Source organism: Vidua macroura, chromosome 5 (genome assembly GCF_024509145.1).
Source record: "Vidua macroura isolate BioBank_ID:100142 chromosome 5, ASM2450914v1, whole genome shotgun sequence".
NCBI classification, from domain to species: domain Eukaryota; kingdom Metazoa; phylum Chordata; class Aves; order Passeriformes; family Viduidae; genus Vidua; species Vidua macroura.
In genome coordinates, this window is record NC_071575.1 from 70,761,696 (window position 1) to 70,773,700 (window position 12,005).

The 12,005-nt window shown below is 48.0% G+C and overlaps 1 protein-coding gene across 1 annotated transcript in view; it reads right to left on the minus strand.

Annotated features, from left to right (window-relative positions):
* The window catches only part of PLXNA4 (plexin A4), a 414,284-nt gene that overhangs the window by 24,806 nt on the left and 377,473 nt on the right, over positions 1–12,005 (minus strand). The window contains exons 23-24 of the mRNA XM_053977321.1: positions 10,692–10,838; positions 5,625–5,784 (exon numbers count right to left, since the gene is read on the minus strand). Coding sequence (XP_053833296.1) covers positions 5,625–5,784; positions 10,692–10,838 — 307 coding nt within the window. The remainder of the gene's footprint in view (positions 1–5,624; positions 5,785–10,691; positions 10,839–12,005) is intronic.

Below are 12,005 nucleotides of genomic sequence, written 5' to 3' on the forward strand. Positions count from 1 at the left end.
TCAAATCTTGAAGAACACTCCATAAGATGACAGAATCATTAAGGTTAGAAAAGACTCCTAAGGTCTTGGAGTCTTGAGGAGGATTGCTACAGCTTTCCCCACAGAGGACTCACAGACTTGTCTAAAGCAAGGCAAAACATAAACTTGACCAAAAGGAGAGAAATTCTTCCTGTGCCTTCATCAAGCTGGACCATTCAAAGCTCTCCTCTTGGTTATCACATTTCAGTTCACAGTGACCCAACCAAATACAGCTTAGCCAGAGCCACAGCAAAAACTCCATTCATTTGCAGGAGTTAATTAAAATGAACTCTTGGATATGGAGACTTCACCTGCCACCCTTGCTTGTTTTTCCCAATATAAAAATGCAAGGACTGTTGCAAATTTCTTTTGGTTTCAGCACTTTTCTTATCACATAATTAAAATGCAATGGGAAAGCTGCACTTGCCTTTATTATTCATTTAAATTAGCAGGAAGAGGTCAGCAACTGTGTTTATTGCTGGGTGTTACTTTGGCTGGAGATACTCAAGAGTGAGCAAAGGTTGTGTTGGCTGAGCACTGATCCTGAACTGCCCTTCATCTCCTCCAGCTCCTCAGATCCTCACCTGCTGTGGTGGTTTTGTATGGGAGGCATTTATGGAAGGGGTGCAAAGCTTCTAGCTGCTAGAGAATTGTACACACTCTTGTGAAAAACAAATGTTTAAAGATGAAAGAAACTCGGGAACTTTCGGGAGCTTACTCACAGGTGGTACAGGTACCACCTATAAGTAAGCACAAGACCAAAGAATAAACCTGACCATAAACAATATTTTTCAGGTTATCCATAACTGTGAGACTACCACCAAACAAACCAAACAAGTAAAACTCCTATAAATAGTCCAAATATAAGTATAGAAAAGCCTAGCAAATGAACTGCATCACGCTTCCCCAAACACACCAAAGTAAACACTGTGTACTCACAATAATAAAAACCACCACTAAATAATTAGAGACCTACCCTACACCTCATGCTATGGCCTGTAATACCATCTTAGGTCTGAGAAAACAAGTCCTTTAAAAACCCTGATAGCCCTAAAAAAAATAGTACCCCTAAATAATTGAATAATTGAAGAATACCCCTAAAAATTGAATCAAACAACAAAACTCATTTCAGAAGCAACCTTATCAACAACTAAAGAACATAGCATTGAGTGTACCATATCCCCTACCACAGACCAAATACAAACAAAGTAAAGAAATACAATAAACCATTAAAAATCACTGCACCTACATCACCCTTGTGGAGTCTGAGGATGATGCTCTCTGCTCATTCCCACCTGGAACAGATCCCTGCCATCTAATTGGTCCCAGACACTGCTTAGAAGAGCAAAAAATGCTGAAGTTTGGGCTGGGATGGGAAATGGTGCTCTTAGAAAATGTCCCACTCAAGGCCAAAGCCAATTCTGCTGTCACAGAGTGTTTCTTGTGTGCCTTCCTCACGGGGTCATGGGGACGGTGTCAATTTTACCTCCCTCCTTCATGGCTCTGCATGTTCCTGTGGTCCTTTTCTGCCCTGGCTCACCTCTCGAGACACAGGCTCGTGTTCTGGGAGGGATGCACAGGTTCTTGGTGTTGCACTGGGCTCTGAACTGAGGGTGAGCACAGCTTTCCTCATTCTGGGCTTTATTTGTATCCCAGGGCTGGACAAGGTGCTCAGAGCAGATTTGCCTCTGATCCAGGGGCATCCTGAGATGTTTCCTCAAGCCTTTTGTGCAGAGACTCGGGGGATTCCTGAGCCCTTTCCTTGGCCTTCCTGCAGGGAGGGGCCGTGTGAGGAAGAGTCAGGGCCAGCCTGACTGCACAAGACAAGGAGGAAAAGCTTCAGGGCAGGCTTAGAGTCCCCAGTTTCAGTTTTGCAGCCTGATTTCCCTGCCCAAACACACATCACTTCACCTCTGATGCTTCACTGAGCACCTGAGCAATGACAGGGAAAGGACCCCCAGCTGTCCCCAACTCTTCCTGGCCTCACTGCTCCCCTTCTCCATGAGCTCAGGGGGTCACAAACAAACCTGCAAGGAAATGGGAAGGGAAAAGGTGACCCTGCCATCCATCTTCACAGCATTAAGTGAACCCTGTCAGCTCTGTCCTCACTGGCAGCACCCTGTCCCCTCTCTGCTTGGATCTGAGCACTCCTCTGAGCCAGCACAAAGGACAGACACACTCCAATCCAATTTGTTACACTTCCACCTTCCAGAGAGAGGGAGGAGAGGGGGAGGGAGGTAAAAATCCCATTAACTTTATCAAGCCTTCCAATCAGGAGCAGTGGTAAATGCAAACTCAGGAGACAGCTGCTGTGAAGCCTTTATATTTCATTCAGCAGATAGTGTATCTTTTTATTGCACGCAGGAATTACTTCTTTGCTTCTTTTTTTTTTTTTTTTCTATTTTTTTTTTTTTTTTTTTTAAGGAACAGCCTTACTGTTCAACTTGACTGGGAAAAAGGAAATTCCAGGGACCTTTGACAATGAGGTGCTCCTTTGAGTTGCAGCAATGCCTGGCTAGGGAGTGATTCTGCAAGGAGAGGGCAGATGGGGAGATGTTACCCTGCGCCTCAAATTCTCCAGAAAATGTTACACCTCCCTCGTGCCTTCCCTCTGATCCAGGTCTAGGAAGAGAGGAGAAACTCAGCTCTGTTTCTGGGGTGGAGGAAGGGATGGGAATAAAAGTTTATCTCAGAACATGGAGCTGAAAAATGACAGAGAAATATTTCATCCTGTAGGGAGTGAATCATAGAATCACAGACTGGTTTGGGTTGGAAGGGATCTTAAAGATCAGCCAGTGTCTGACATGGGCAGGGACACCTTCCACTATCCCAGGTTGCTCCAAACCCTGTCCAGCCTGGCCATGGACACTTCCAGGGATCCAGGGACAGCCACAGCTTCTCTGGGCACCCTGTGCCAGGGCCTCATCATCTTCAGAGTAAAGAATTTCTTTCTTAAAATCTAATCTAAAACTCCAATTATTTTAGTATTAAACCATTTTCCCATGTCCTGACATCCCAGGCCCTTGCCCAAAGTCCCTCTCCAGCTCTCTTGGAGTCCCTTTAGGCACTGGAAGTTGCTCCAAAGTCTCTCTGGAGTCTCCTCTTCTCCAGGCTGGGCACCCCCAGCTCTCCCAGCCTGTCTTCAGGAGAGATAAATGCAAACTCTCTGTCTTACCCTGTACATACTAAAGTTAGACCCGGTTTAAATGTTTCCAGTTTAAATGAACCCCACATGCCAGCACTGCAGGGCTGGTGAGGCAGTGAAAGCTCACCTGACTCGGTCCACAATGAACCTGAGACAGCATCACTGAGAGAAAGCCAAGCCAACAGCTCCCTCCCTCCTCCTCTGACCTCAGCACCCCTTCCAAGAACCCAGGGGAGAGCAAACACCTCGGCATGAAGCCACATTCCCATTTTGTGACCCTCACACCTTAATGTTTTCCCAAAGATGGGGTGTTTCATGTGTGGGAGAGATCTTTTAAAAATGATAATAACAAAAATCGCCACCGTGGAAAGAAGTCTTTACTCAGAGGGCTGCAATTTGGGGGTTTGGACTAAAACCTAACCTCAGGGTGTCCAAAATAAAGGCTTTCAGCTGACAACCCCCTCCAGGAGTTGCCTGGGCAACTGCCAAACGTTGTGACATTTGCCACACACACAAGTCCCTCTGCCTGCAGCTACCCTGCATTTAACAGCTCAAAACAACTCATTAGCTTGTTTGCTTTCTGCCATGTGAGCAATCTGGCCTGAGTGTGGACAGAAAGCCCAAAAAATGGTGATGGGCAGCAGGAAATGATGCTGCTGTTGGAAAGCCACAGGTTTCAAGGCCAGATTGCAGCCATCTGCTCTGCCCTGCTCTGCTCCAGCCCTTCTGCAGCCCTGAGCTCAGGGCAGGCTGATCCTGAGAGCTCTGTGATGGCTCCTGAGGGCCAGCAGTGCTTTCTGCACTCCCCTTGCTGCCTTCAGTGTCCCTGAAGGACGCCAGGTGCCAACTAGCATCATTTCCTTGTGGAAAAGCTGGGATGGAGCTGTGGCTGGGTGTGTGGAGCCTCTTGTTCCTGTTTCACCCATGCTTCTCCCACCTTGTTATCTACATTGCTGCTATCATCTACTGCATAAGGGGTTTTTATTTATTTTTTAATAGTTTTTTTCCCCCACAGCTGCCTCATCAGTGCTCCTGGCCATAGCTGCCCATTAGCCAGTCTGTTGTCACTGTGGCCAAGCATGTTCTCTGAGGGGTGCACATGCTCACACCAACATTCTGGAACTTTCTGCTCCTCAGCACCACTCAGGAGGTCATGGAATCACAGACTGGGTTGGGTGGGAAGGGATCTGAAAGTTCTGACTCCTTTCTATGGACAGCTTCCACCAGAGCAGGTTGCTTCAAGCCCTGTCCAGTCTGGTCTTGAAGAGGTCAATATTTCTTAAAACAGCAGCAATTCTGGATGGAGAATTGTCAGACCGCAGCTGGGACCCTGCACACACACACACTTCTGGTTCCCAGAACTACAGTGGAATCCAGTTAATCCCTGTATTTACAATCTGCAGGTAAAATCCCTGCATCTCATTATGGACACATCCTTCATCTTTACAGCAGAACAAACAATTCCCAGTCACACCCAGTCTGAGATCTGCAGGAATTGGTCTCTGTGGCCACCATGGGGCACCAGACAGGCCAGGGGATGTGGCTGTGAACCCAGTTCCTCTGGTGTGCTGTGCCCTGGCACCCTGCCCTGCCTTCCCTCATGCCCACCCCACCTCTCACAACTCCCCTGCCGACTCAGAGCAGCTCCAGAGCCATCGTGGGTCTTTTCTGGATGATGTACGTGATCTGTTCTTTACTGCGGCTGGTTTTGGCAGCTTCTTTCGTTATTCTAACTGCCTTTGATGGGCAATTTCTGTCAGGAGCTCCTCCCCTCCCCTACACATACACACACTCAGAAGCTTAACTTCAATCCCTGACCTCTCATTCCTGCCTTCATTATTGCTGTGAATCATTTCTTGGCCTTGGTCCATTCCTTCTCCTTTTGGTTCCTCTACAGCTCAGCTGGTTTTATAGACTCCATCGTTTTCCAGCCCAGTCTCTTTCACTGAAGGTCACTGAGAGCAAATTCTGGCAGATTCAGCCACAATGGAGTCCCCAGCCCTCCACCAGACACCTCAGCAATGGCCTGAGCAGATTTTTCTACAATTTTTCATATCCTCCAGATTTTTCTACATTTTTCCATACTCTCCAGGTGTGGTACCACACCTGCCTGTAGACTCCAAATTCAGACACCTACTCCTCCCAGCATCCTCACACCAGGTATCCTTTTTCCAGGGGTATTTGTCAAGAGAACAAGAACAGTCACACTCATGCTTTTTTCCAGACCTTTGTCCAGGATGAATTCTGTGGGCAGAAAAGCATGGCAGTGGTCTTTTTAAGGCCAAAGATTTCATAAGCCAGGAGCATAAACGTCACCAAAATGCCCACTCTGCCCTGTCACTGTGATTTCTCTGCCTTGTAGGGGTGTGGAGAGGGGTCCCTGCCCCAGCAGAGTGTCTGGATGGAGTTTGTCCATCTCCCAGCTCCCCTTTCCCCCCCCTGGCCAGGAGCAATCTCCTACCCAGGTCCATGTCAGCAGCTTTGGGCCGGTGGGAGCAGGGCACGTTCTTGAAGATGGCATCGAGGATCTTCTCCTTGACCTGGGTGATGGTGTCACAGTTGAGGATCTTCACCGGGATCTCGGCGCTGTTCACGTTGTCGGGGTTCACACAGCTCAGCACCTGAGGGAGAGGCACCACACATTTCACAGGGCACTGGAACCCTCTGGCTGCCCCCCCACCCCGTGGTGTCTGCATCCCACAAGAGGGGTCTAGGGCACAAAAAAAATGGGTACCAAGGGTGTTCCCACCCTCACGTGGGCACGGAGATGTGGTTTCACGTGGGGGTGTCTTCATTGTATTTAACCATGGAGTCACAGAAGGGTTTGGGTTGGAAGGGGCCTCAACGATCACCTCATTCCACCCCCTGCCATATGCAGGGACATCTTCCACTATCCCAGGCTGCTCCAAGCCCTGTTCAACCTGGCCTTGGACACTTCCAGGGATCCAGGGGCAGCCACAGCTGCTCTGGGCACCCTGTGCCAGGACCTCCCCACCCTCACAGTGAAAAATTTCCTTCTTAACAACAGAAAACCCATGAACACCAGCTGAGGTTCTGGTGCTTTCAGTAAAAAATGTTCATTGAGATGTCAAGGTGACCTAATTCAGGAGTGGCCTCCTTGCATTAGGGCCTGCTTTTGATAATCCCAGTGAAAAACTTTATGTTTGTCCTTTCATAGCCATGGAACTGAGCAGGCCCTTCTCAAAAGAATGCTATTAATCTGAAATGCAGGGCTTCTTAAGAAATGAAACACAAACCCACATCAACAACCTTTGCTTTCACATACAGAAGAAGAAAATTGACCCAAATGGAGAGGCCTCTCTTTTCTCAGAAGGAAAATTTAATTTTCTCCGCTCTGTCCAAGAGTAAATGCAAAGCATGTGCTGAGGGGGGGGACACCTTAAACACAGAGTATTTAACAGCAATCTCCCTGCCAACCCTTGGCTTGTGTCTCTGTTGATCATTCTGCTCATTTCTGGTTGCACAAGTGTGAAGTCTATAAAGTTTTATAAACTCAGCACACCTTTGCACTTGAAAGGGGTGTTCAGTGATGCTCCAGGCTGTACATGGTCATTAAATGTTCCTGTGGCACTTTTACAAGCGCAGATATGCTGGTTTTGGTGCCTTAGACTAATTTTAACTTGACTTAAATTCCCTTCTGCAGCATGCAAGAGGTGCTGGACTGTCCATCACTTTCCATCTTCACCTCCTAAAATGCAGTGGGAGCTCAAAATTGGGGTGAAATCCTATCAGCTTAATTACACACTGCCTCACCAGGCTCCCTTTGGTGATGTTGTGCTCAGCCAAGAGGGACTTGTGAAGCTATTGCTTACAAAGAGCTCTGTGATCTTGCTGGATGAAAGGGGAGATGTAAATAGGAGATATTGATTAGATCATAATGCTATTATTTGTATGTCACTTCCAGAAGTATTGAAAAAGCATCAATTCAGGTCATTATAACAGCACAGATTTACAGTTCTGGAGCATCTTTCATCTCAAAGGATCACAGAATTGTACACAAAACTGTTGAAATGAATCCAGTGTTGAAGGCTATTAGTTGGTGTTGCCTTCTGCAGCTCTCCTGGGCTATGCCCATTCCCAGCCCACAGAAACCTCTTCCTCTGCAAACTTCCTGGGTGCATCCAGAAAATCCCACCTGATTGCTGAGAGCCTGCACTGGTGTTTAGTTTATGGTTGGACTTAATTATCTTAAAGACGCCTTCCAGCCTAAATTATCCCTGTAGGGAAATGGAGCAGTGATGGCAGCCTGGGACAGCTCTTTGGGGGTCACAGCTGGTTCTGGGGACCAAATCACTCTTCAGGTTTCTCTCTCCAGGGTCTGAGCTCAGCTAAAATGAACTGGTGTCAGTCAGGGCAAGCTCTGTGGTGTGATAAATCTCTGATACAAACAGCGGGATTTTGGATCAGTTCCCCAGAGAAGGCACTTGGTGTTGCTTAAAATGATCTGAGCTGTCCTGCCAGGCCAGCATCTGGTGCAGAAGACCCCAAAATCTCCTGCAGGTGCTGGCCAGTGCCCTCACACCAGTAGCCAGCTGGAAGGCGACAGTGGTTATTTCATCTGGGTTTTCCTTGAATTTCACAGGGTGCCAAGGTGTCAGGAAAACTCTGCCTGAGTGAACCACACTCATTCACACCCTGACTACAGTAATCCTTGCTTCCCTCTTTTCCAGCTCAGCTGGAAGAAGGAGCAGGGAAGGCAATTCTTCAAAGGGCTGTTCTGGCATTCCCAAGCACAGATGGGGCAGTTGGTGACCCCTGCAAACCCCTAAACACCTCTATGTTCATTACAACGACTGTCAAGGGTCTCTCTCCAACATTTTAGGGAATTCAAACCCCAGTTATGGATGCCAACCCCATTCCTAGAGCACAGCGGCTTTGGCATATATTCCCTAGGCTGTGCATCATCTTTCCAGTGGAGTTTTCCAGCTGTTCTCACGTGGAGCATGAAACTTTTCTCCATGCTCAAGCCAGAAACAAATCCCACTGCTGCAGCAGTGCTGTTCAGAGACTTCAACACAGTCTTTGATGTCAGCTGGTGGGGAAGAGACCCCATGATGGGTTGTGTTCCTACAGGACTGGTCACCCTCAGGGAAGTTTTGTGATGTGGATCTCCCAAATGCAGTGCTGCTGCTCCATCACACACCACCTTCATTTGGGCTTCAGGGTCACTCAAGGTTGTGACTATTTGGGCACTGAGAGGACAACCAGCACTGCTCTGTCACTTGCTGAGGTCTGTGTTCCATCAGGATGTGGGCTCAACATGGATGGGAATGGGAGTGGGAGCACATGGAGAAGTTATCTCGGAGCCATGCTCTCCCACTGACTCTGTGTGTCCTTGGGACATCTCATTTCTCTGGATTTGTGCTTACTGACCTTTTACTCCATCCTTGGGTGGTTTTTTTTCCTATCTGCCAGCTCTTCCAGCCATGAGCTGTCTCTGAGTGTCTGTATACATGCAAAGCTTGGCTCAGCTAAGCCCTGATTTCCACTACACATTAGTGACATTTAAATCATAAAGGCACAGTTTGTGATTACTCCCATGGTGACCCTGGTTCTGAGGTTGTGTGGTTTTTCCTGAGATCAGGACATCTCTGCAGTTCCTGTCCCAGGGACAGAAATCCTTCTCTCGCCTCTGTATTAGGCTGGAATGTTCCCTGGGGTTTTCATACAGTGAGGTTTGGTGGAGAAAAAGGAGAAAGGCCCCCAAAAAGCCAAGCATAGGAAAGCATTCTGAGAATTATAGAACTGTAGAATGCTTTGGGTTGGAAGGGCCTGAAAGATTATCTAATTCCACCCCCCTGCCATGGGCAGGGACACCTTCCACCATCCCAGGCTGCTCCAAGCCCCATCCAACCTGGCCTTGGACACTTCCAGGGATGGGACATCCACAGCTGCTCTGGGCACCCTGTGCCAGGGCCTCACCACCCTCACAGGGTAGAATTTTTTTCTAATTTCCAATCTAAACCCACTCTCTTTCAGTTTGAAGTCATTCCCTCTTGTCTTGTCACTCCAGGCCTCTGTAAATAGCCTCTCTCCATTTTTCTGTTGGAATTCCCATATTGCAACCACTGAATCAGCTCTGGCTGATTTCATTACTCTATATTTTTAATGAAAGATGTCAGGCAGCTCAAGGAAGGTAGAAGAAGGACAAAGTAGAAATAAAGAGAAACAGAAACGAAGAACAATCCTATTCATATTCTGCTCCTTCTTAATCTCCTCCACCAGAGCTGATCTCTGTAAATCTGCTGAGATCCCTATCGGGGTATATTTGTCTGCTCTTGAGAGGTAAGAGGGAGAGCTGATTATCATCAAACAGCACAAAGCCAGCAGAGGAGAGCTTTGTTCAGCCTGATGTATAATTACTACCCTTTGCTGGCTGCTTTAGATCAAGCCTAAATGGATCGGGGGGATTTCCTTCGGTGAAAGCGATCACTCTGTGGCTGCATTTTTTTCTCTTTTCTGCTAATTTTCTCCATGTGTGATCAGTCTTCTGAAATTTTAGGCAGCCACACATAAGAGCAGAGAAGCAGCGCTCTGCCAGTTTAGTAGGAAAGACACGTTTTTAATATGCAGAATAAAAATGTGGCCTTATTTAAGACTTAAGTCCACCCCCTCATCAGACTTGGATTCAATCAAAGCTCAGCTCTAGACTGGAGTTGAAGAACACAAAAGGGCATTTCTAGCATCAGCCTGCCTGGGCTAAAGTCTAAGACATGTTAAGGTCTCAGATTTGGAGCTAAATGATCCTTAGGGTCCCCTCCCAAACCATCCCATGATTCTGTGATTGGACACAGCCCTCAGAGGTATCTGGAGCTGAGATGAATGTCCCTCATTTGAAAGTGCAAATAAAACAATCTGATCAGTTTAGAGCATCTTCTGACTGTCCTAAAAGCTGGGATTTGCTGAGAATAAAGATGGGAAACAGAAAAATTACAAGGATCATTGAAGGCTTAGAAAGTGTTCTTCATCCAGCAGAGACTTAGAGGCTCAGTGGATTTAATGCATCCAGGGAAGAATGAAGGCCCACAAACACACTAAGAGATATCTAATGCTCTTTAATTGATGCTCTTTAATCAAGTGGGAAGAGGGTGTAATCTCAGAGCAGAAGCTAAAGCTGCACATATGCAACATGTATCTTGCCCCATGCAGACAATTCCATTTTGAAGGAAATGGCTCAGTGACAGGGATTAGTTTTCTTTCCCTTGAAATCTTTAAATAAAGTTCCTTTTTCTTTGACTTGTGCTTTCTCAGGAGGGAGGGCTGCACCAGCTCTAGAGCTGACCTGATTGGTCCCTGCACTCTGCACCTCTGACTATTCCCTGATGCTGAAATCCTCATTGGAGAAACACATTTTTAAATTTTCACAGTCCGCCTCAGGCAGCATTACCCTACTAAAACACAAGAATAAATCATCCCAGAGGGTCAATCACTGCTTTCTGCTCTCTAAATGCCCTTTAGGCAGAAGATTCTGGACCAGCCCAGGGGAAGGTGTGCCCAGAGCACTCACCAGGGTCTTGTAGTCGATCTGCTGTCGGATGAGCTTGTCCTCGCTCAGGGAGTACCGGGCCTCCCCCGTGATGGAATCAATGGGGCCCTTCTCCATCTGCTGCTTGATGGCACAGAAAAGGGAGAAGAGAGGCTCTCCAGCACACTCCTGCAGGGATGAGAGGTAACCACGAGGTGAAACTACAGGCTAGAATTGAGAATCCAGCCTGGGCATCCCAGTGACTGCCTTGGTTCACCATCCCAAATCGCTCATGATGGATACATCAATGGGAACCAGTCTGTTCCAACAGCACAGGATCAGAGGCGACCCTCAACTTCCACAGAGTGCAACCAGCCCTTGGGCACATGGTGGGACCCTTGGGATGGTCCTGTGCAGCCCCAGGAGCTGCACTTGATGGTACAAAGCTCTTGGGCACATGGTGGGACCCTTGGGTATGGTCCTGTGCAGCACCAGGAGTTGGACTTGATGATCCTTGTGGGTCCCTTCCAGCTCAGCTTATTCTGTGACTCTGTGAGTGTCCTGTCATGGTGTCAGTGTTCCCTGGCAGTGCTGGGGCTGTTCAAGTGATTGCCACCAGGCCCGAGCTTTGCACTGGTGGAGGATGTAGTGGGATGGGTCCCAGGTGACCTGGAAGCAGGTTTTAAAGGGAGATGGACGGCTGGTGCCACATCCTGGGTGTCTGCGCAGAGTCCACAGGCTCCCTGAGCACTCTCGTGCTGCAGGCAAACAGCAATTCTCAGGCCCAGATGTGCCCCTGGACCTGTGTGGAGGTGACAGAAGTGTCACCCAGCACAGGACAGTGAAAAGCAGCCCCAGGCAGGCACAGCCAAGCTCATCTGTCCCTAATTTCTCCTCATCGTTTCCACTCATTCTTCCCACACTCTTCCTCCCTTGCTGCACTCCCTCAGTGCCATGCACCCCGAGCTTTCTGCTCCTGCCTCCCTTTCCATCCCTCCCTTCTTCCTCCCCTCCTCACCCTCTCCTCTCATGTCCCCAGCTCAACGAGCAGGGTCATTTTCCTCTGGTGTAAATCCCAGCGAAAACAAGTTAATAATCGGAGGCAAAGTGGCCCCTTTTTCAGTCCCTACACCTGTCTCCCACTTAATTAGCTTATCTGCCAGCAGCATATTGCTTCTGTGTGCCTGTCTCCTGCCCTTATCAGGCCTCTGTTCAGGCTAAGGCAAGAAGACAAGTAGCTGAGTGGGGTGAAAAAAGCCTATTATAAAAGCAGCTCTTTAGAGAGTCACCTCCTTATATCCTTTCCTTTCAGCTGAAAGCAGGGATCTGATACTGGAGTCGCTGAAATTACCTTCC